The following is a 24,786-nucleotide window of genomic DNA, read 5'->3' as shown; positions in this document are numbered from 1 at the left end:
CCTCCTCTGCTCCAGCCTGCACAGCCCCAACTCTTTCAGTCTGTGCTCACAGCAGAGCTGCTGCAGCCCTCTGAGCATCCTCCTGGCCCTGCTCTGGACACTCTCCAGCATCTCCACATCCTTCTGGTAATGAGGGCTCTAGAACTGGTGTTTAAGGCCAGGCTGGCTGAGGCTGTGGCCAGCCTGATCTAGGGTAAGGTGTCCCTGCCCATGGCAGGGGGGTTGGAACTAGATGATCCTCGTGGTCCCTTCCAACCCTAACTGATTCTATGATTCAACATTCAGCTTGATTGTTTTCTTAACTGTAGTATCAGAGAGGCCCCCCAAAAATCCCTCTTGCTTCCCAAAGAAAGACCTTCAGCTTCACCTGCCATTTTCAGCAGATCCTTCTGCTGCTGTGGTGATGCAAATGCCAGTGATCAAGAATTATGTCTCCATTCTCCTTAGCTCCTAATTCATTCATATCTGTAAGCAAACACTAAGCAAGGGAGCCCCAGTTTGGATGGGATTTAAGAGGGATCTAAAAGGCAGAAGTCTCCAGAAGGAGCACAGAGCAGTGAGAATCTGGCCTCTGGTCACCCTGATCTGGCAGCAAGGCTGTAGCTGCTGTGCAGAGATGCACAAGCTATGAATTGTTCTTTTCCTGTTTTATGGTCAGGGATCCAAATTAATAAGAAGTGCTATTTTGAGAAGAGGTAAAGTGGGATTGAAGCCAAAAGCATCACTCAGGTCCTGTCGGAGAGGACTGTGGCACTGGGAGAGGAGGACAGCTGAGGAGTTTGCTGATGCTTGGAAAGGATTAGACCATGGAAGAGAGGAGGACTGAATCAACTATGATTTGAATGAATGTCATCAACTTATCTAAGTCACCCTTAGGAATAAATCTAATTACAGCTGAGGTTGCCTTTTATTTATGTTTATATTTACAGCTTAGTACATTTGCCTTAACAGATTTTTGGGGTCTTATCCTCTGCATGCTGGGGAGAAGCTTTGTGTCTTTGAGGACAAGAAGAGCCAGCTGCTGTCACAGTGGGCTCTAGGTTTCCCAGCTGCATAGCCAAAATCAGATGGTGGTACAAGTCAAAGGATGCATCAGGTGGAAAAGAGAGACTAAAAAGCTTCCATAGACCTCAGGTACAAAAATAGACCTCAGGTACAAAAATAGACTAAATAGCTTCCATAGACCTCAGGTACCTTCCATAGACCTCAGGTCTCTCTCCATACTTTCCAGAACCTCCTAACACCCCAACTCCAAAGCACCTTCTAGGATCTAGAGACTCTTCTTTCTGGTGGCAACTGAATAGAATAGAATCAACCAGGGTGGAAGAGACCTCCAAGATCATCCAGGCAAACCTAGCACCCAGCCCTGTCTAACCAACCAGAGCATGGCACTAAGTGCCTCATCCAGGCTTTGCTTCAACACCTTCAGGGATGGTGACTCCACCACCTCCCTGGGCAGCCCATTCCAATGCCAATCACTCTCTCTGAGGGAGCTGGAGGTGTTTAGCCTGGAGGAGAGGAGGCTCAGGGCAGAGCTCATTGCTGTCCACAACTACCTGAAGGGAGGTTGCAGCCAGGTGAGGTTGGGCTCTTTTGCCAGGCACCCAGGGACAAAGAGGACACAGTCTTAGGCTGTGCCAGGGCAGGATCAGGCTGGATGTTAGGAAGAAGTTCTTGGCAGAAAGAGAGATTGACATTGGAATGGGCTGCCCAGGGAGGTGGTGGAGTCACCAGCCCTGGAGATGTTTAAGAGGAGGCTGGATGAGGCACTCAGTGCTATGGGTTAAGTAAAGAGAAGGGTTAAGTGACAGGCTGACTTCACGATCTTAAAGGTCTTTTCCAACCTGGTTGGTCCTGTGATTCTGTGAAGTACAGGACAGCCAGGGAGTAGGGGATTTTTGTGGTAACAACTTGTACTGCTTCTGGCTTTACTAGAAGAAATACCAAATGACCTATTACACTGTGCTTACAAACCAAACAATGTTTAAGAGGAGAAAAGTGTTAGGTGAGAGAAGGTGTTAGGTGGGACTCAATGATCTTGGAGGTCTTTTCCACCCTGGTTAATTCTGTGATTATACATATGTGTGTGTGTATACACACCCCTCTGTCTCCATTCCTATCCAAGCTGCAGGGAAGGGATGGGGCATGGAGAAAGCAAATGGGCCTGGACTGACACCCGTGCTAAGATGGGAGCAGTGAGAGAGTAGAGTCAAGGCAAGAATCACATTTCAGGGCTGTCTCCAATTGCTTTCACTACTGCAAAGAAGCAGCTGACATCCCTCAAATGTCTGTAAGAGGAGACATGAAGCTTGTTCAGGTCAGATGATGCATTCTGTTCTCACTGAGGAGAGGGACTTGGGGGTGCTGGTGGAGGAGAAGCTCAGCAGGAGCCAGCAGTGTGCACTTGCAGCCCAGAAAGCCAAGCAGAGCCTGGGCTGCAGCAGCAGAAGTGTGGCCAGCAGGGCCAGGGAGGTGATTCTCCCTCTCTGCTGTGCTCTGCTGAGACCCCACCTGGAGTCCTGCATCCAGCTCTGGAGTCCCCATTACAAGAAGAATGTGGAAATGATGAAGTGTGTCCAGAGCAGGGCCAGGAGGATGCTCAGAGGCTGCAGCAGCTCTGCTGTGAGCACAGACTGAAAGAGTTGGGGCTGTGCAGGCTGGAGCAGAGGAGGCTCCCAGGTGACCTTCTTATGGCCTTCCAGGATCTGAAGGGGGCTACAAAAGAGCTGGGGAGGGACTTTTTAGGCTGTCAGGTGTGACAGGACTGGGGGGAATGGAGCAAAGCTGGAGATGGGGAAAGTGAGGCTGGAGGTGAGGAGGAAGTTGTTGAGCAGGAGAGTGGTGAGAGGCTGGAATGGGTTGCCCAGGGAGGTGGTTGAGGCCCCATGGCTGGAGGTGTTTGAGGCCAGGCTGGCTGAGGCTGTGTGCAGCCTGCTCTAGGGTAGGGTGTCCCTGGGCATGGCAGGGGGTTGGAACTGTGTGATCCTTGTGGTCCCTTCCAACCCTGACTGATTCAGTGACTCTATCTCCTCAAGAAGAGGCTACCATAACCATAGGTTGACAGGACAAGAGACACTGAGTGGAAGCTGAGGCAGAGGAAGTTTCTGTTACACACGAGGATGAATTTTTTCCCTGTGAGGATGACAGAGCCCTGGAGCAGGCTGCCAGGGGCCATTCTAGAGTCTCCCTCTCTGGATTCAAAACCCGCCTGGATGTGTTCCTGTGTGATCTGGCATAGGTAAACCTGCTCTGCAGGGGGCTTGGACTGGATAAGCTTTGGAGGTCCTTTCCAGCCCTCGACCTTCTGTGACTGTGAAGTTACTGTGAAGGCAGCTCCAACAGAGTTAACCTGACCCAAAAATAACAACATCTTAACCCACTGGCTTTTAAGTGTAGATGGAAATGCTGCTGAAGGTGTCAGAAGAGATTTAAACCAGAATCAATTACTTGGTCTCATCACTGGAAATCAATGTTTTCAGGAAGGCTGGAGAAAGGGAAGGATGTCAATTAGGAGTATGAATTATGAATCTGTAGCTGCTGCAAAGGAATCAGAGGATATTTCTTTAAAAGGTCTTTCATTAACTTTGGAAATGGAACCAACTCTGACTTGCACAAAGGTCAAAGTCCTTTATTGAACTGAGTATTTGAAGGACCAGCATAACTGCTGGCACCTGAGATTAATAGTTCTTGTTATTATTGCAAGTGTAACTTCATCCACTACATATTCATTTTAAATGGCAATTGACAATGTAAAGTTGAACATTGAGGCTTGGGTCCCATTTTAGCTTCCTCTCCTCAGAATAGCACTTCTAATTAATTTGAACTCCTGACCATAAAACAGGAGAAGAATAACTCAGAATTGCTGTGGGAAATGTGACACTGAGCCTGCAGGGTGAGTGCAGCCCAGACACAACCCTGTGCTGGGCTGCAGCAAGAGCAGTGTGGGCACAGGGCAAGGGAGGGGATTCTGCCCCTTGGCTCTGCTCTCCTCACACCCCACCTGCAGTCCTGGGGGCAGTTCTGCAGCCCCCAGCACAAGCAGGACATGGAAGTGTTGGAGCCAGTCCAGAGGAGGCCACCAAGATGCTGAGAGGGCTGCAGCAGCTCTGCTGTGAGGACAGGCTGAGAGAGTTGGGGCTGTGCAGCCTGGAGAGGAGAAGGCTTGGAGGAGACCTTGGAGTGGCCTTGCAGGGTCTGAAGGGGGATACAGGAAGGCTGGGGAGGGACTATTGACAAGGTCTGGGAATGACAGGATGAGAAAGGATGGATTGAAACTGGCAGAGGGGAGATTGAAACTGGATGTTAGGAAGAAGTTCTTTGCAGTGAGGGTGGTGAGACCCTGGCACAGGTTGCCCAAGGAGGTTGTGGAGCACAGAATCATCCAATGTGATCTTTGATCCCATTGTGTGATTCTGTGCTCCACAACCTTCCTGGAGATGTTCAGGGCCAGGTTGGATGAGGCCATGAGTGACCTGTTCTAGTAGGAGATGTCCCTGCCTATGGCATGGGGGTTGGAACTGGCTGAGCTTTGTGGACCCTTCCAACCAAAACCATTCAATGATTCCATGACCACGTAGCCTCTCTGCAAATTATTCCCAATGGATACTGCCAATAAAGCTCTGTTTTCACAATCCTCAAGGATATCTTAAAGTGTTTGACAAATGCAGCATAAAATAGGGTATTTCTTTGAAAAGCAAGTGCAAGGCATAAAATTAAGGCAAGTCAGCTGAGATAGAGAAGGAAGTGCCAGAGCTATGGCTCAGGAATTCTGTTTTTCTGGGGTAGGGGGAGGAGAGAAATGAACAAAAAGGAGGAAGAAAGCAGACAGCTCCCAAGCTGAGGATCCTGCCCCTTAACAATGCAGAAAGCTTTTACAAGCTCCTTGGGGCAACAAAATGTATTGAAGCATGCTTTTGAGCTCCTTCACAACCACTTAAAGTAACTTAGCATTGCCTGTAACTGCTCTGTGTTCAGAGCTGACATAGAAGCAACCCTAAAATCAGTCTCACAACCACTGTCTTAAGAATCTGTTCTCCTGTATTCAGCCAGTCTCTGCCTGAGGGTGCTCGCTGGCAGCTAATTCCTCATGCAGTCCTGCTGTCTCCATGTCAGTCTGTCACTTTAGCCTCCTGCACATTAGAGCAGTGTGGGGGGGGGGGTTAACCAATTTAATCTGCATTCTTAAAGCTCCTATAGATCTTCAAAACTGGTTGTTGGATGGAAGAGAAAGGTACAAATCAGAATCCCTTAATGAGGAAGGAACATTACAAAGATAAAATTTGCACCTAATCCACATGTGCACAGGGTCAGAGGATGCCAAAGGTTGGAAGGGACCCAAAGAGGTCACAGCATCACAGGCTGGCAGGGCCTGGAAAGAACCCAAAGAGATCACAGCATCACAGGTTGTCAGGGCTTGGAAGGGACCCAAAGAGATCACAGCATCACAGGTTGTCAGGAGTTGGCAGGGACCCAAAGAGATCACAGCATCACAGGATGTCAGGGGTTGGAAGGGACCCAAAGAAATCGTTCAGACCAACCCCTCTGCCAGAGCAGGACCATATAATCTAGCTCAGGGCACACAGCAACACATCCAGACAGACCTGGAAAGGCTCCAGAGAAGGAGACTCCACAGCCTCTCTGGGCAGCCTGTGCCAGGGCTCTGGGACCCTTACAGTCAAGAAGTTCCCCTTTCTGTTGAGCTGGAACCTGCTGTGCTGCAGCTTCCATCCACTGCTGCTTGTCCTATCCCAGGGAGCAGTGATCAGAGCCTGTCCCACTCTCCTGAGCCCCAGCCCTCAGAGAGTTATAAACATTGATTAAATCCCCTCTCAGTCTTTTCTTCTCCAGACTACACAGCCCCAGGTCCCTCAGCCTCTCCTCATGAGGCAGTGCTCCAGGTTCATAACTGAAACAGCAAATGTGGTCTCTTCCCATGTGAAGCTGTCTTATAACATGAGGGAAAATGTGAACAGAAGAAACATGGAAAAACAGGTGCCACGGAAACCAGGTGCAGGAGCAATGGAAACCAGGTGCAGGAGCAATGGAAACCAGGTGCAGGAGCAGTGAGAACCAGGTGGAGGAGCAATGGAAACCAGGTGCAGGAGCAATGGAAACCAGGTGCAGGAGCAATGGAAACCAGGTGCAGGAGCAAGGGAAACCAGGTGGAGAAGCAAGGGAAACCAGGTGCAGGAGCAATGGAAACCAGGTGCAGGAGCAATGGAAACCAGGTGCAGGAACAAGGGAAACCAGGTGCAGAAGCAATGGAAACCAGGTGCAGGAGCAATGGAAACCAGGTGGAGAAGCAATGGAAACCAGGTGCAGAAGCAAGGGAAACCAGGTGCAGGAGCAAGGGAAACCAGGTGCAGGAGCAATGGAAACCAGGTGCAGGAGCAATGGAAACCAGGTGCAGGAACAAGGGAAACCAGGTGCAGAAGCAATGGAAACCAGGTGCAGGAGCAATGGAAACCAGGTGGAGAAGCAATGGAAACCAGGTGCAGGAGCAAGGGAAACCAGGTGCAGGAGCAAGGGAAACCAGGTGCAGGAGCAATGGAAACCAGGTGCAGGAGCAAGGGAAACCAGGTGCAGGAGCAAGGGAAACCAGGTGCAGGAGCAAGGGAAACCAGGTGGAGAAGCAATGGAAACCAGGTGGAGAAGCAATGGAAACCAGGTGGAGAAGCAAGGGAAACCAGGTGGAGAAGCAAGGGAAACCAGGTGCAGGAGCAAGGGAAACCAGATACAGGAGCAGTGAGAACCAGGTGCAGAAGCAATGGAAACCAGGTGCAGAAGCAATGGAAACCAGGTGCAGAAGCAAGGGAAACCAAGTGCAGGAGCAAGGGAAACCAGGTGCAGGAGCAAGGGAAACCAAGTGCAGGAGCAATGGAAACCAGATACAGGAGCAGTGAGAACCAGGTGGAGAAGCAATGGAAACCAGGTGGAGAAGCAATGGAAACCAGGTGGAGAAGCAATGGAAACCAGGTGCAGGAGCAATGGAAACCAGGTTTTGTTAGTGCTACTTTAAAGGAACATCCTGTAGTGGTTTTGTTTCCCCATAGTATTGGATCTGCTTTCTTAATGAGATGTGTTCCATTTTTCACACTTAACTGAAAGGTAATCACATTCCATAAACATTCCCACAACTAAAACCTCAGAACCTGCAAAAACTCCCACATGAAATGCACCACAAAGTGTTAGCTTGTAACAAAAAAAAAGCCCTTTTTGGATCTGATGATAGTTACCAAAGGCAAACTTCTCAAGTGGAGTTGTAAGTGAGGGTTTGGGACGCTATGAAGTGGTAAAAGCAAAGCCTGGGTCAGTATAAATGCTGATTTGGTCAGTACTTCATTTACCCCATGTCTGTATCCTAAAATACTTACACTTGTCCTCAAACAGTAGTAAGAGAAGAGTTCCATTTCACAGAGCTTAAGCAAAAAGAGCATTTTCCTAGCACAGATATCAGAGCTCACTACAGTTTACCTACCAAAGCTCTATGTAAAATAAAGGCAGGCAAAGCAAATGTAATGTTGCACTCCACTGCTCCAGTATCAACACTGGGATGTTAGGAAACAGGGAAAGAAAGCAAACAAAGGGCCTGGGACTGAAAAGCAGACAAGAGAAGCCAAGGAACATTTAAGCAGCTTAGCACCTGCACAAGAGGCAGCAGAAGCACACCTTGAGTTTTGCATGGAAAGGGAAGCAAGAAAGCATTGCTGGCACGCTGCTGATTTACCTGAGTTATATGAATATAAGCCTTGATCTGCAAAACAAATATTGAAATGAAGGAGTGTCAGGGTGAAATATATGAATAAATCCATGTCACAGGGATGGGCAGAACCTTAAACCTCATCAGAAATGCTGCTGGAGCCCGAGGAATGTTGATATTCATCCAAAAGAATAAAACTCAAGCAGCTAGGAGAGATTAAACCACAAAAATGCCAATCCCTACAGTCAGAGAGGAGGAGTTGAGCTGTTAATTTCCAGCTCAGAAAAACAACTGTACACTTACTATAAGCAATAAGCAAGTGTCTAACTTGTTAACAGCAACATGTATGTTCAGCTAGGCAGACAATACAAACTGATACCCTTAAAGCTATTGCTGTTGGCACAGCAGCAGCAATTCCTTAGCAGAACCTGCCTGAGAGGTACCTATGAACCCCACTTTGCATTTAACAAACTCAGAAGTGATGTTCCAGTCCACCTTCTACCTCCAGCCAGGTCCTGACTTGGTAAATATGTACATCCACAAGTGTCTTATCTACCTATCATGTTACCACCAAATTTAAGAGCACAGTGCTTAAATGCTTGCAGTACCTGATTTATTGTTCCTTAACTCTCTCTGCTTTATGTATCTTAGCTTTCCCTACAACCCTATCAGTTTTTCTGAGCTTGGCAATATGAGAACACTGCAAATACCTGGAGAGTTAATGGAGATGCCAATTGCTGCTCTGCATTTGCAGGCTTTGTAAATGTGACTTCCAAAAGGTAACATGAAAAAAAGGTCAGGAAGATAAAACAGGGGGGGTTGGAACTGGATGGTCCTTGTGGTCCCTTCCAACCATTGATTCTGTGATTCTATGATTCAGTTCTGGGCTCCTCAATTCAAGAGAGATGTTGAGATGCTGGAAGGTGTTTGGAGAAGGGCAGCAAGGCTGGGGAGGGGCCTGGAGCACAGCCCTGTGAGGAGAGGCTGAGGGAGCTGGGGGGGTGCAGCCTGCAGCAGAGGAGGCTCAGGGCAGACCTCATTGATGCCTGCAACTACCTGAAGGGAGGCTGTAGCCAGGTGGGGTTGGGCTCTGCTGCCAGGCACCCAATGACGGAACAAGGGGACACAGTCTCAAGTTGTGCCAGGTCTAGACTGGATGTTAGGAGGAAGTTGTTGTCAGAGAGAGTGATTGGCATTGGAATGGGCTGCCCAGGGAGGTGGTGGAGTGGCTGTGCCTGGAGGTGTTGAAGCCAAGCCTGGCTGGGGCACTTAGTGCCATGGTCTGGTTGCTCGGCCAGGGCTGGGTGCTAGGTTGGGCTGGCTGAGCTTGGAGCTCTCTTCCAGCCTGGCTGATTCTATGATTCTAGCTCCCTTCTTTACCCTGTCTAGAGAGATATCTCAACAGAGCATTGCTTCTCACACAGCAGAAGAGATGCCTACTAACTTGCTTCTGTCAAGTAACCCCAGCAACAACTGTTGCAACTAATCAAATTACAAATAGGATTCTAAAGTATTTTTGTGGTTTAATTACAGCTGAATTTTTTCAAACAGCACTGAATGAATATCTTACATTTACTGTATTAAGACAAAAAAAAAGCAAAGAACCATTTGTGACAGCTTAAGGTCTTTCCAGACACCCCTGTGTCATGTTAAATACCTTTAATTAAAGTATTTAATACCACAGATGTACAATAACTATAATAAATAAGGGTATAATAGTACAGGTATATATCTCTGTATCTTAGGAACAAAATATCAATGCACGCAAATAAAGACAACATGCCCAAGGTCTGTGCTCCATGAGAGAAAGAAAAACTAAGGAAGAAGCATGAAAGAGAAGAGAAAAACAAAAATACATATTTTTTTAAGTGCTATCCTTGCTCCCTAGGGTATAATCTTTATAATAGATTCATCCTCTGTGCCACTGCCCACAGAATGCTCCATATTATAACAAAAAACCCCCCCACACCCAAAAAGAGGCTCCTGATGCATGTTCCCATTAAACCCAACTCACTTACCCACTGGTGAACAGCATCATCCTGGCTTCTTCAAGTACTACTCAGTGACATTCATTGGAAGTTGTCCTACTGACTTACCAGACTCACAACAAACTAAAAGGGAACTGCTCAGACAGCAAGACCCTGACTCTGCAGCAAGAGGAGACTCCACAGGGTTTACAAGGGAGTCATTGGAAGACTGAGGTTTGAAAAGGAGATTTCACCAGGTAAAGTTTCAGGTACATTGATCTCTGGAGGTCTTCTCCAACCCCTAACATCCTGTGATTAGAATTCATTACTACCAAACTTTAATGATCTTGGTATTGCTAAGTGTATCTCAGAAGCACAGGAACATCTAGATTGGAAAAGCCCCTGGGGATCACCAAGTCCAACCTGGAAAGAACCCTGCTCCATAAACCAGAGCCCTAAGCATCACATCCAAACCACCCTTAAACACAGCCAGGCTGGGTGACTCCACCATCTCCCTGGGCAGCTCATTCCAGGCCCTGACCACTCTTTCCATGAACAACTCTTTCCTAATGTCCAGTCTAAACCTCCCCAGCCTCAGCTTGAGGCCATAAATAAGCAACAGGTTCCTTCACTTATGAATTCACATTTTCAGAGTATGCTTTGGGTTGGAAGGGACCTTGGCAAACATCCAGTTGCAACCTGCATGCCATGGGCAGGGACACATTTTGCTAGCTCAGGTTGCTCAAGGCCTCACCCAACCTATCCTTGAACACCTCCAGGGAGGAGGCATTCATGACCTCCCTGGGCAACCTGTGCCAGTGTCTCCTCACCCTCACTGTAAAGAACTTCCTAATCTCCAGTCTAAATCTACAATCCTGTTGCATCCATCAATTTCACAGAATCATAGATTCAACCAGGTTGGAAGAGACCTCCAAGCTCATCCAGCCCAACCTAGCACCCAGCCCTGGCCATCTAGACCATGGCACTAAGTGCCTCAGCCAGGCTTTGCTTCAACACCTCCAGGGATGATGACTCCACACCTCCCTGGGCAGCCCTTACATCCCACCCCATGGCAGAGGGGTTGGAACTAGATGATCCCTGTGCTCCCTTTCAACCCTGACTGATTCTATGATCCTGTTTGGTGTTTTCCTAGGCAGCTGTAACAATTTTTAGCCACATTAAAGCTTCAGCATTGCCCCAGAAAATAGACTCTAACCTGGGGAAATGTACAAAGCTGACAAAAGACCACAAAACCTTTGCAAGGGATTCAAAACACTTTGCTTATGCATTGCAATATTTTTTTCTTGCCATCTGAACAAATGCCTCAAGTTCAGGAAAAAATAATATTATCTAGAGGTTTTTCCACACTGTATGCAGATGGCTTTTGCAGGACAGAATTATAGGATGCAGTTGTAGGGCATAATCCCTTTTTGTCCCTAGTCTAAATAACTCTAAATGCTTTTCACTGTAATTTCTTTGCCCTCCAGATTTTTTTATATGCCTTAAGAATCATGAAACTCATTGCAGTCATTGATGACTAATCCTAAAATCAGCAGAAGTCAAATTCCCATTGTGAGAAAGCTACTTCTTAGTTTATTTACTATTTAGTCTATTTGTTTGAATGACTTCTGCAGTGTCAGTTCTTGAAAACAACTCAGTTTGACAGGACAGGCTCTGCTCACTGCTCCCTGGGATCGGACAAGCAGCAATGGATGGAAACTGCAGCACAGGAGGCTCTACCTCAACACAAAGGGGAACTTCTTGACTGGAAGGGTCCCAGAGCACTGGCACAGGCTGCCCAGAGAGGCTGTGGAGTCTCCTTCTCTGGAGCCTTTCCAGGCCTGTCTGGATGTGTTCCTGTGTGCCCTGAGCTAGATTATATGGTTCTGCTCTGGCAGGGGGGGTGGACTCCATGATCTCTTTGGGTCCCTTCCAACTCCTGACATCCTGTGATGCTGTGATCTCTCTGGGTCCCTTCCAACCCCTGACATCCTGTGATGCTGTGATCTCTTTGGGTCCCTTCCAACCCCTGACATCCTGTGTTGCTGTGATCTCTTTGGGTCCCTTCCAACCCCTGACATCCTGTGTTGCTGTGATCTCTTTGGGTCCCTTCCAACCCCTGACATCCTGTGTTGCTGTGATCTCTTTGGGTCCCTTCCAACCCCTGACAACCTGTGATCTCTTTGGATCCCTTCCAACCCCTGACATCCTGTGTTGCTGTGATCTCTCTGGGTCCCTTCCAACCCCTGACAACCTGTGATCACTTTGGGTCCCTGCCAACTCCTGACATCCTGTGATGCTGTGATCTCTCTGGGTCCCTTCCAACCCCTGACATCCTGTGTTGCTGTGATCTCTTTGGGTCCCTTCCAAGCCCTGACATCCTGTGAGCCTGTGAATCACCTTGTTGGACTCCTCTATGTTCATTTCCAAACACTGTCACTTCTAAAATCTCTTAGATCTTGTTCTCATCAGGGTTTACATGACAACTATTTACCACTTCTCCCTTACTGGAGTTAGTGGATTGCACAGGTCAGAGGAGTGGACAAGAGAAAGCAGGTGGCTTGGATTAATCTGCAACACAACACAATGTCCACTCAAAGACACTGAGAAATAAATACAGGGGAAAGTAAGGTACTGCCTCTGAAAGCTGGTTCCTAAAAAAGTCACATCTGGGGCTCTGTGGGAGGCTTGCAATTTGCTGCTGACTCTCTGTAAATAGAGGAGTTTGGTCTTCAGGGTTGGCAATCTGCTCTTCCTCAGGGATGCTAAAACTCAGCATCATTAAAAGGAGAACAGAAGCAAGGCATAAGTGTAGGTGGTTCTTTTAAACTACCTTCAGAGAGTAACCTTTAAACATTGTCTTCAAATATCTGCACTTAGAGCTCTTTGGCAATCATGGAGAGAAGAAAGCTGAGATGTGTATTCATGCAAAGAGCAAACCACCTTGCAACTGAAAATATCTCCCTCATTTCTCACACTAACAAATCTGGGGGGCAAACTAGAAGCTATTTCATATTGTACTCACTGGTTCTACACAAAAGCAGGGCAGAAATGAACAAGAGGTGGGAGGAGTGCACTGTTCAGGTTTTTCAGCCCCAGAAATATTAAATCAGCCTACTTTGTAACAGCACAGTAAGAAGTGTGCTCTGAGGGGCAGCAGGTTTGGGCTGGAAGTCCTTCAGTACAAGGGTGGTGAGGCTCTGGAACAGGCTGCCCAGGGAGGTTGTGGATGCTCCTTCCCTGGGGTGATGTTCAAGGAGCAGCCAAGAGGCAACAGCATCAAGTTGAAACTGGGGAGGTTTAGACTGGACATTAGGAAAAAATGAGGGATAAATCTGATGAGGAGAGACTGAGGGAGCTGGGGATGGTTGATGTGAGGAAGAGGAGGCTGAGGGGAGAGCTCATTGGTGTCTACAGCTACCTGAAGGGACATTGTGGAGAGGCTGCGGCTGCCCTCTGCTCACAGGTAATGGAGACAGAACAAGGGGGAATGGCCTCAAGCTGAGGCTGGGGGAGGTTTAGATTGGACATTAGGAAAAAGCTTTCCATGGAGAGAGTGGTAAGGGACTGGAATGAGCTGCCCAGGGAGGTGGTGGAGTCACCCAGCCTGGCTGTGTTTCAGGGTGGATTGGATGTGGTGCTTAGGGCTATGGTTTAAGGTGAATCTTGTAAAGCAGGGTTCTTTCTAGGTTGGAGTTGGTGATCCTGAGGGGCTTTGCCAGCCTGGATGTTGCTGTGGTTCTGTGAGAGGAATCCCTGCCCGTGGTGGGGACATTGGAGTAGATGATCTCTAGGGTCCCTTCCAACCTAAACCATTCTATCACTCTGTGATTCCATTGTATGTGATTTAAAACAGACCACGTTGCTAGGCATGCCTTGGCTTCATCTGGGTAGCTTCCCAGCACTGTGATGTGACAGTGGATTACATCTTCTCTTTCATGACTTGTTACTGAAGGCTGCAAAAAGAGCTTCAGACACAAGAAGCTAGGCAAAAGAACCAGAATCTTCTACCTCACTAATGCACTCTAAAGATCTCAGTTAGTGAAGGCAGCTGTTAGATGTGCTGCCTGCCCTTCACCATTCCCCTGCTGATGGGGTATAGGCTGGGATGGGCTGTTTGGAGACCATCTGGTGCAACACCTGTCTCAGGCTTGGCCAAGTTAGATTGCATTGCTCATGGCTTTATCCAGTTGAGTGCTGGGTCTCTCTAATAAGCTGTTCAACCATCTCTCTGAGCAGCAAGAACTATTTTTATTTCCATTTAGGAGGTGTAAAATCAACTTAAAGATGAAAATAAGAAGTCTATTAAATTGCTAAAGGGACTGTGCTATCATTGCAGAATTCTGACCAGATGCTAACTTTCCATTTGGATGCCTTTCCAGTTCCCCAAAAAGAGGGATTTAAATTCCAAGAGACCTTATTCTGTACATGTAAAACTATCTGAGCTGAAAATTATTAGTGAAATAGAAGGATTCAAGTGCATATATTCCCTGGATGATAAAGAAAAACATCATTCTTTATGGGATTTCAAGCTCAGTATGAATGCAAACAGCATCATTTATTGAAGGAGCTCAGGAACTCTCCAGCAGTGACAGTGAAGATCTGACAGTGCTGCTTTGGCTGAATTCTTTATAGCCTCAAGTTGTCAAAGTACCACTCTGGTTACACTCAAGCAAACTATCTGCATTGAAAAGCAAATCTTAGTGTTTCACCAAACCACTACTGAAGGGTCCTTCCCTCTGCATTTCCAGACACATCTAAGATCATGCAGTGGAGCAGAGCATTAGGATTAGTAAGACCATAAAAAAAGCCAACTGACCTACTTTCACACTCTGGTTCAGTAGCACTATGCAGATCTTTAGGCAAATAATCTTTTCCAAAGTAAAGCAGTTACTGCTTTATTCACTCTTATTCTTTACTGCACAGACAGGGGCTGCTAGAAACAAGAGGGCTTGTTTGCAGGACTGTCTCCTGAAAAGCAGAATTCCACAAACTTCACATGCACACAGGTACTGAAGTGCTCACCTGGTCTGTGAAAGCAGGCAATGCCAAGCACAGATCCAGGCTGGGCAGTGAGTAGCTGGAGAGCAGACCTGAGGAGAGGGACTTGGGGGTGATGCATGAGAAGCTCAACAGGAGCCAGCAGTGTGCACATGCAGCCCAGAAAGCCAAGCAGAGCCTGGGCTGCAGCAGCAGAAGTGTGGCCAGCAGGGCCAGGGAGGGGATTCTGCCCCTCTGCTGTGCTCTGCTGAGACCCCACCTGGAGTCCTGCATCCAGCTCTGGAGCCCCTGGGACAAGAGGGATGTGGAGATGCTGGAGAGTGTCCAGAGCAGGGCCAGGAGGATGCTCAGAGGCTGCAGCAGCTCTGCTGTGAGCACAGACTGAAAGAGTTGGGGCTGTGCAGGCTGGGGCAGAGGAGGCTCCCAGGTGACCTTCTTGTGGCCTGCCAGCATCTGAAGGGGGCTACAAAAAAGCTGGGGAGGGATTTCTTAGGCTGTGAGGGAGTGGCAGGACTGGGGGGAATGGAGCAAAGCTGGAGGTGGGGAGAGTGAGGCTGGAGGTGAGGAGGAAGTTGTTGAGCAGGAGAGTGGTGAGAGGCTGGAATGGGTTGCCCAGGGAGGTGGTTGAGGCCCATGGCTGGAGGTGTTTGAGGCCAGGCTGGCTGAGGCTGTGTGCAGCCTGCTCTAGGGTAGGGTGTCCCTGCCCATGGCAGGGGTATTGGAACTGGCTGCTCCTTGTGGTCCCTTCCAACCCTGACAGATTCAGTGGTTCTAACTGAACTCCCTAAAATGTCTTACAAAACACTTCAGTGAAACACCCACGGTACTTGGGAATACTGATGAGAATAAACTGAAACAGAACTCCTCACCTGTTAGCTACCATTTCTTTCCTCCTTTCATGAATGGAAATAACATCAGCTTTGAAGTCAGGGACTGCAACTCTCTGTTTAGTGTACCTATCTCAGAATATTATGATAGGGAGCATTTTAATCCTTCTTACCATCCAGTGCACAGCTACAAAACCTGTCCACTACTCAAAATAGTCACATACAAGGGACTACCAAACAGAGAATCCACACAGGAAACATCCAGGTTGCTGTCTATGTTGCTGTGAGCTTAGGTGCATCATATGCACATATGCATATGGAACATATGCAAGCTGACATGCAAAGGCTCAAAAAAAACCACCTCCACCAAAACCCAAAGCCAACATTTTCAGAAATAGTTTTGGGTCTGTTGCTTTTTGGGGGTGTTTGCTGCTGTTCTTTAATAAAAGTGTCATAGGATGGCTTAGGCTGGAAGGGACCTCAGAGATCATCTACTCCAACCTCCCTGCCATGGTCAATTGGTACTTCATAAAGTTAATTCCAGGACAGCTTGTAATCACTATCAGTCCTAAGCAGTTAAACTAGAGAAAGGGCGAAATAGGGAGGAAAATATTTTCACCCTTCACCCATTTATCTTATTGCTATATTGGACAGACTCCATTTTAGAAACACTTACTGCTGACATGAAGCTACTGAGCATCTAGGATCCCAAAATTCCACAACACAGAATGCAAAGAGAAATTCTCTTTGTGAATGCAGCCACACAAAATGTTATCAAACCAAGGCAACAGGCCAGGGTACTAACTTAGCTACACAGGTTGTTAAATACAGCTCACTTCCCTTGTAAGAAGCTGCTGAAGAAGAAGTTAAGAAGAATTGAAGAAGAAGCTGAAAAGTCCTGCACATTTACTTTTGCTTAAATAAGGCAATTATGAATGTAACATTGAAGCTAGGACCTCAAAATAAAGATAGCACATTGCAGAAGAGCAAGCTCGGGATCTGAACTAGGGAGTCTCACTGAAAGTCTTCACCACGTTCAGTAGCCCTACTCGTAGCACTTCAGACTCTCAGCACTACTCATAAGTGATCTAATTCATAGCAGCTACAAAGGAGCAGCCAGACAGAGAGGGGTCTGGGGGTGCTGATTGATACTCGCCTGAACATGAGCCAGCAGTGTGCCCAGGTGGCCAAGAGAGCCAGTGGCATCCTGGCCTGCATCAGGAATGGTGTGGCCAGCAGGAGCAGGGAGGTCATTCTGCCCCTGTACTCTGCACTGGTTAGACCACACCTTGAGTACTGTGTTCAGTTCTGGGCCCCCCACTTTAGGAGGGACATTGAGATGCTTGAGCGTGTCCAGAGAAGGGCAACGAGGCTGGGGAGAGGCCTTGAGCACAGCCCTACGAGGAGAGGCTGAGGGAGCTGGGATTGGTTAGCCTGGAGAAGAGGAGGCTCAGGGGAGACCTTATTGCTGTCTACAACTACCTGAGGGGAGGTTGTGGCCAGGAGGAGGTTGCTCTCTTCTCTCAGGTGGCCAGCACCAGAACAAGAGGACACAGCCTCAGGCTGTGCCAGGGGAGATTTAGGCTGGAGGTGAGGAGAAAGTTCTTCCCTGAGAGAGTCATTGGACACTGGAATGGGCTGCCCGGGGAGGTGGTGGAGTCGCCGTCCCTGGAGCTGTTCAAGGCAGGACTGGACGTGGCACTTGGTGCCATGGTCTGGCCTTGAGCTGTGTGGTAAAGGGTTGGACTTGATGATCTGTGAGGTCTCTTCCAACCCTGATAATACTGTGATACTGTGTGATACTGTAACTCTGTCAGCTTCCCATCTGGAAGAGTTTAAAGCAGCTTTCACATGGATCCAAAGGAATTCTACACACAGTTCTGTGGAGGGCCCATGGGCCCAAAATAGGCTCATGCATGCTTACCTATCCACCAGACACACAGAGACACAAGGGGCCTGGTGCCATAAAGCCTGGCCTGGCCAGGGCCCAGGCTGTGTGACACTGTTGTGTCAGCCCACGGGCCCAGCTTCTGGCTATAGGGAGCAAGGCCCCTGCTCTCCCCATATTTGGGACAGCCAGGACTGTGGACCCTGCCCAACGTGGTGTGGTTTGGCTAACTGCCATCCTGATTGGCTATTCCTGTGTCCAAAGGCAATTGATCTCAGCCCACGTTGATAAAAGGAGATATGCAGGTGAACAACCTGCTTTTGCCTCCCTGCTCTGTGCCTGCTCTCTCTGCTGTGCCCAGCCCTGCTGCTATTGCACACTGCCTCATTGCTGCCTGCTAAACTGCACTGCTGCACTTACCAGGAGCAGACCCTGGATGCCTGCACACAACCAGCCTGTATGGCCAGCGTGGCTACACCACATCTGCCTCTGCACCTGAAGGTCCTGCCTAGAATCCCTGGACATATACACAGCTCATCCAGAAGCAGCCAGGAGACAAGGGCAAAGATTGTCTGCCTCCTGCCCCCAGAAGCCAGGAAGATTCAAGCCTCAACATCCAACAAGGCAGAGTCCCCTGAAAGCATCTGGGCACTGTCTGGACTGTGGCTAACCCCACGAGGGCAATGATAATAATCTGTGAGTAAATGCTTAAATACCTCTTTGTGATTCCCTACTGCCTTCTGCCATAGAGCAGAAAGAGCTTGGGCCCAGCTGCTGAGCAAACAGCACATTGGCCACAAGGGGCACTGACTGCAGGAACAGTCTCTTCCAGTTCAATTAACGCTGATGCACTTTGCTGGGTCTATTAGCTGTAGGTATTACCCACAGCATGTTTCCATAACGCTGTAAGACCCCAAATACTATTAAAATCAGTGGTCAGGGGGGGCCAGAGCTCTGAATAGCAATATTAATAACCAGTATTGACGTTGGAAAACATCATCTGGCAGCAATTCATTTCCCCTCCACAACAACAGCGCACACAACCAGCAACCTACTTTGTAGCCTCCGCGTGGGACTCTCGCCGTGGAGCTGTCTGCGTGGCAAATAGGGTGAGGGATGGGGAAGTGGCAATGAGGAGACATCGTGTGTTTGGAGTTTGTACCAGTGAGGTTCATCATCCAGCAATGCTGTCTCCAGCTCAATAAGAATCTAGAACAGAAGAAACGGTTCAAAGCAGGGAAGCATCAGACAACAGAATGTTTTCAAACAGGTATGCTCATAAATGCTCTTCTGCTATCCCTTAATCATAGAATCATAGAATCAAGCAGGTTGGAAGAGACCTCCAAGATCACCCAGTCCAACCTAGCACCCAGCCCTGGCCAGTCAACCAGACCATGGCTCTAAGTGCCCCAGCCAGGCTTGGCTTCAACACCTCCAGGCACGGTGCCTCCACCACCTCCCTGGGCAGCCCATTCCAATGCCAATCACTCTCTCTGCTAGGGACTTGGAAGTTTCACCAAAGCCTTGGAGTTCATTAAGCAGGAGCTGCAGTGCATTTTACAACACTAAGTATATCAAAACTCTTTTAAACAGAAAAATCCCTTTCTTGCTTTTTGCCAACCTTGACAGCATTCAAATACCTTGCAGGAAGAGCATCAGCAACACACTGATACTTTGGTAAAACACAACTACAGATAAGAGGCTTTTTGATGAACAATTCCAAAAGAAACTGACAAACTCATGGTTAGGAGGGTAAGAGAGGTTCTCCTCCCCCTCTACTCAGCCCTGCTGAGAGTGCATCTGAAATACTGTGTCTAGTTCTGGGCCCCATGAAGGACCTGGTCCCCAAGAAGGACCTCAGGGAGCTGCTTGAAAGAGTCCTGCACAGAGCCACAAAAATGACTAGGAGAATGGAACATCTTCCTTAAGGAGGAGAGTCTGAGGGAGCTGGAGCTCTCCAGCTTGGAGAGGAGGAGCCTGAGGGGTGACCTCATTCCTGCTTACAAAGATGTGCAGGGTTGAGTGCCAAGAGGCTGGAGCCAGGCTCTGCTTGGTGATGCCTGATCTAGGGTAGGGTGTCCCTGCCCATGGCAGAGGGGTTGGAACTAGATGATCCTTGTGGTCCTTTCCAAGCCTCACTGATTCTATGATTCACAGTGATTAGATGTTGTGTTGAGGGATTTGGTTTAGGGAAGGACTTGTCAGTGTGAAACTACTGATTGGACTTTACAATCTTGAAGATCTTTTCCAGTCTAAGGAATTCTGTGGTTCTGTGGAGTCACCATGCCTGAGGGAGTTGAAGAAGCGTGTGGATATTGCACTTCAGGACACAGTTTAGTCTTCCTGCTAGCTGGGTGATGGTTGGACTCGATGACCTTCAAGGTCTTTTCCAACCTTCTTGATTTTAATGATTTTTATGACAAGGGGCAGTGGTGGAAGTTGAGGCATAGGAAGTTCCATGGAAACAGGAGTAAAAATTTTCCACTGTGAGGGTGACAGAGCACTGGAACAGGCTGCCCAAGGGGGCTGTGGAATCTCCCACTCTGGAGACACCCAAAACAGGATCACAGGATGTCAGGGGTTGGAAGGCATCTTGAAAGATCATCCAGTCTAACCCCCGCTGCCAGCATAGATCACCTAGACTAGGTCATACAGAAACACATCCAGAGAAGGAGACTCCACAAGCTCTCCAGACAGCCTGTTTCACTGGTCTGTCACCCTCACAGTGAAAAAGCTTTTCCTTATCTTCACATGGAACCTCCTATGTTCCAACTTGCACCCACTGCCTCTTGTCTTATCACTGGACATCAGTGAGAAGAGCTTGGCCTCCTTACACTCACCCTTCACATATGTATGAACATTAATGAGGTCATCCTTCATTCTCCTCTAAAGAGACCGAGCTCACTCAGCCTTTTCTCACAATGGAGATGTTCTGCTCCCTTAATTGTCTTTGCAGCTCTGTGCTGGACTTTTCCAAGCCTGAATGTCTTCCTGTGTGATCTGCTCTGGGCAATCCTGCTCTGGCAGGGGGGTTGGACTGGATGAGCTTTGGAGGTCTGTTCCAAGCCCTGCCATAGTGTGATTCTGTGAACTCTGTGTGTGCTGCTACCAAAACATAACACACACAGAGACAAAATCTCATGTCAGTACTCTGAGATAAGTGTGAGGTCGCAATTCGTTCACTGCTGAGTGAAACAAGCACAGACACAACAATGTAAAGCAGCTTTGGCACTTTTATCAAGCATACTGTGTCTAGACATGAATAAGTGAGAAACTACATTTCTATAGGAACTACCAAGAACTGTTTACCTCTCCCAAAAATTCACTTTCTTCCTCTCGAACTCTTGCTTGGTCCCAAAGAGTAATTTCTAACATTCGTTCTCTAAACTCTCTCCGATGAACTGGAGAATAAATGAAGGTCTGATTCCACTTAGGCTCCAATGTTTTCTTCACTGTTTTTGTTCTTCTTTTGTTTTTATCACTGAAAAAAAACAAATAATTTCACTATTAAAACTATTCAAGAGAACATTCTACTGTAGGAGGAATTATCATGGAAAGTGAGAGATGTAAAATCAGGCGATAGAATTTGTCAGGATTAGTCTTTTGTGTTGTTTTCAAATGTTTGCCTTGGAAACATTGGGTTTAAACTGGCAGAGGGGAAGATTGAAACTGGATGTTAGGAAAGGGTTCTTCAGAGTGAGGGTGGTGAGACACTGGCACAGGTTGCCCAGGGAGGTTGTGGAGCACAGAATCACCCAACGTGATCTTTGATCACGTTGGGTGATTCTGTGCTCCACAACCTCCCTGGAGGTGTTCAAGGCCAGGTTGGATGAGGCCTTGAACAACCTGTTCTACTGGGAGGTGTCCCTGCCTATGGCAGGGGGTTGGAACTGGCTGAGCTTTGAGGTCCCTTCCAACCTAAACCATTCTATGATTCTATTTTATAAGGCAATGCTTACTTCTGTCAATGGGATTTCCATGAATCATAGAATCAAGGAGGTCGGAAAAGACCTCCAAGATCATCCAGTCCAACCTAGCACCCAGCCCTACCCAGTCACAAGTGCCTCACTCAGACTTTTCTTGAACACCTCCAGGGATAGTGACTCCACCACCTCCCTGGGCAGCCCATTCCAATGGCAAATCACTCTCTCTGTGAAGAACTTCCTCCTAACATCCAGCCTATAGCCTGAGAAAATATCTGCATTTCAGCTAGACAAGCCAGCTGGATGACTCCAGCTTCCAGTCCTATGGCAGCTGACTCAGCCTGCAGAGCAGGAAGGAGCAGCTGGACCACATGAAGGGGTGCTCAGGAAGCTGCAGGCAGTGCAGTGCCTACCCCATAGGGTCTTCCTGCTGAGGAAGCCCTGAGAATGAGTTCTATGTCTTTTCCCAGAAGCTCTGGAAGGAAAAGTGCTGCCAAAACAGCTGCCCAGATCCTTTGGGTAACCACTGGGAATAAGGGTGGATCTCCACTGCAAGGCTGACTTTCTGTAGCGGGGCTCAATAAGATCTCCACGCAAGGCTGCCACGAAACTCCCAGCACTGGCTCCAGGGTGGTGGCAAAAGCAAACTGTTCTGCAGAATATTCCTGCTTCAAACAATTAACATGTTCTGATGGACCCAAGTCCTGCTGGCAAACACCCACGCTCCTGCTGACAATACTGACAGGAGCTCTCACAAGGAAGCTTCATTTTAAGCCTGCTGATTGCTCCATACTGCAGCTGTGGTACTCAGTTGTGTGCACCTTTTAATCCAGCAGTGCAGGTACTGCCCAACTGCTAATCACTGCAAAAGCAACAGAACTGCTCCATTTCTCTTGTACCACATAATGCTACTTCTTCTTCCTCACCTAGCTTTTGCCTCTAAGGAAAGGAAATGAATTTGCACATCAGAAATAAATAATGTACTTGTTGCTGTTACATTAAGGGATGAAATTAATGCACATGCTGCTGTTACATTAAGGGATGAAATTAATGCACTTGCTGCTGTTACCCTTGAGAACTGAAAGAATTTACAGTGGGCAAGCTTCCCCAGTGATGTGTGTTTTAATCAGAGAGGCTTCACTATCTCCATCTCACTCAATGCTTCATTTAGCTAAGTGCTTTTTACCTCTAGCATGCTTCCTGCTACTACCCAAGATATATATTGGTGCTTATTAAGCTTTTACCTCTAAGGAAAAGGAATTTGCACCTTAGGAAAAAAAAGCCAAAGCAATTCAGTAAGACAAATTTCCTTTAGAAATGATAGAAAACATAAATAAGAAGTAAAGAAAGGCTCCTGGATACTGCACATAAATAGGAAACACCAGAGGAGCTTAATAAAGATTAATGTTATGTAACTTTTGTGTGCCTGCATACCTGAGAGTATTTAATTGTTTCCCTTCCATGCATTCTCAGATATTAAAACTTATACTGCAAAGCATTCTGGACACAGATTTTTTGGTAGCTTTATTCATCTTGAAAAAGCAAATAAGGTAATTTTAAGCAGAGCTGATTCTCAGTTTAGCACAGCTTCAGTCTCTCTAAGCACACTAAAATCTGAATGAACTAAGAAGCAATTATTGGTGAGCCCAAGACAACCCATCCAAACTTCTTTGTCCTTAAGGGTACAGCAAATTAGGCAGTCACTGAAAATGTTGTTGCCAGCATATGGTATAGAATGAAAGTGGGAAAGCAGTGTCTACCAAAATGCTGACTAGCTTTAATTCCTGCTGGAGTCAATTGGTACTGGAGATGGTTCACATCTCCCCAGTTTAGCTATTAGGGAAAGCAAAGGATGTAAAAATATGAGCTGCAAAAATACATCCTGCTCCATAGATTCAACATCTCACTGGTCAGGTCAATCTTTTATATGCTGGGTCAGGCTAAATCTTTGATTTATGTGGTGGACACACTAGAAAATAAACTTAAAGATATTCATCTACTTACACAATCTGAGGAAACAGCAATAAAAGAAATCAACTGGGGAACACACTGCTCCCTTTGCTGTTCCCCTCTGCACTTGAGTGGAAATGGCAGAAAATTATGGCTTAAAAATGAAAGCACTGTTCAGGAAGTTTAATTTTCCTTGGATACATTCAAAAAGCCAGTCCAGGTTGATGTTAGCCCTGTGTTTTAGGGGAAATTTTCAAGGTGCCTCTCAGAAATCCCAATAGAGTCCTTTCAGCCTGGACTCGCTTCTGTTGCGCTATGAAAGCTGTGGGTTTCAGGTGCCAGGTGTGGCCCTGCTTTGCTGTGTGCAGCTGAGGCAAACCCAAGTGCTGGACTGATCAACCCAGAAATCAGTGAACCTAATTTTGTAGCATTTGCACTGGACAGGAGTACCTGCCACAGGAAAGAGAGGCATTATAAAGCACTAGCATTCTCTGCTAATAGGAGATCCCCAGGCACTGACACAGCTTTACCTTTCCTTCTCCATCGGTTATTTAACCAAATGTCCAGAGAAAGTGAGCTTGTGCTTAGTGCCCAGAGACACACTGCTGTTACATAGCAGGTTCAACAAGGCAGCTCCAAGCTGTGCAAGACTTTTCCATAGAGGCATGACAAGTAAACCCAGCTCTGTGTGCCAAGTGGGCATGAGGCTAATTCTTACTCAAACGTTCCTTGTCTGTGTGTTCATCCTACCTTCTGTCCGGAAGAAAGTAAATTTTAACATAAGGATTCCTTGGCCTCCCATCTTCCCTTGAAGGAAGATCCTTTGCTCCCAATATTGTCACTATTAACTGATGACCAACCTTGTCATACCACAGTTTTATCTGCAATGAGAAAAGATTAATTAGGGAACTCATTTCTACAACAGAGCAGCATGTCCATGGCTATTTTTTCTTCTGTCATAAATGCCTTTGTGTGTTGGCTACTTACAGAGACAAGACTGTGCTCTAGTTTGTATTTATAAGACATATAAAAATACATTAATACTATCATAGCTTCATTAGGTACCAGAGATTGCCCCATACAATAAGTACATTGCTTCGTGCTAATTCTTTTTCACATGGTGCTCTGCTTAGGACCATTTTCACTTGGCAGTGATATTATATTACTTGTGTTACTGATGTATGTTACTCATATGTAGAACTTCATTTCTAAGTAGTTTATGCACAGTGCATGAGTTAATTTTTCATGTCCTGTTGTGCTGGAAAGGCTATTGGATAAAGCCATAAGTATTCCAGGTCTCTAAATGTTATTCAAGGTGCAGAGACCCATGATAAAATAACACAAGTCCTCTGAAAATCGTGAGAGAGGTAGGTTCAGTAGTCCAACCCTCTTCCCAGTGCAACTCAGCAACAACATGGCAATAACTGCTATTACTCAGCTGTGTAAACTCTTAACCAGCCTCACACTTGGTCTGCTATGCTTTTGTGCTACAGCCACTAGAAGCTGCCAGTTAGATTTTGCAGTTTGAATA

The 24,786-nt window shown here is 47.2% G+C and overlaps 1 protein-coding gene across 50 annotated transcripts in view; it reads right to left on the bottom strand.

Annotated features, from left to right (window-relative positions):
- Positions 1-24,786, bottom strand: part of RIMS2 (regulating synaptic membrane exocytosis 2) — a 493,599-nt gene that overhangs the window by 192,709 nt on the left and 276,104 nt on the right. For 26 of the 50 annotated variants that reach the window (XM_064154112.1, XM_064154113.1, XM_064154074.1 and 23 more), the window contains 4 exons: positions 24,006-24,136; positions 20,692-20,863; positions 18,438-18,591; positions 7,727-7,753 (listed from right to left, as the gene is read on the bottom strand). In XM_064154112.1, the coding sequence (XP_064010182.1) occupies positions 7,727-7,753; positions 18,438-18,591; positions 20,692-20,863; positions 24,006-24,136 (484 nt within the window). The remainder of the gene's footprint in view (positions 1-7,726; positions 7,754-18,437; positions 18,592-20,691; positions 20,864-24,005; positions 24,137-24,786) is intronic. The other 24 variants (XM_064154115.1, XM_064154116.1, XM_064154114.1 and 21 more) reach the window with 1 other exon arrangement.

The sequence above is a fragment of the Pogoniulus pusillus genome, chromosome 14 (genome assembly GCF_015220805.1).
Source record: "Pogoniulus pusillus isolate bPogPus1 chromosome 14, bPogPus1.pri, whole genome shotgun sequence".
NCBI lineage: Eukaryota > Metazoa > Chordata > Aves > Piciformes > Lybiidae > Pogoniulus > Pogoniulus pusillus.
The sequence above is the reverse complement of the archived record's forward strand: the minus strand, read 5'-3'. Positions and strand labels throughout refer to the sequence as shown.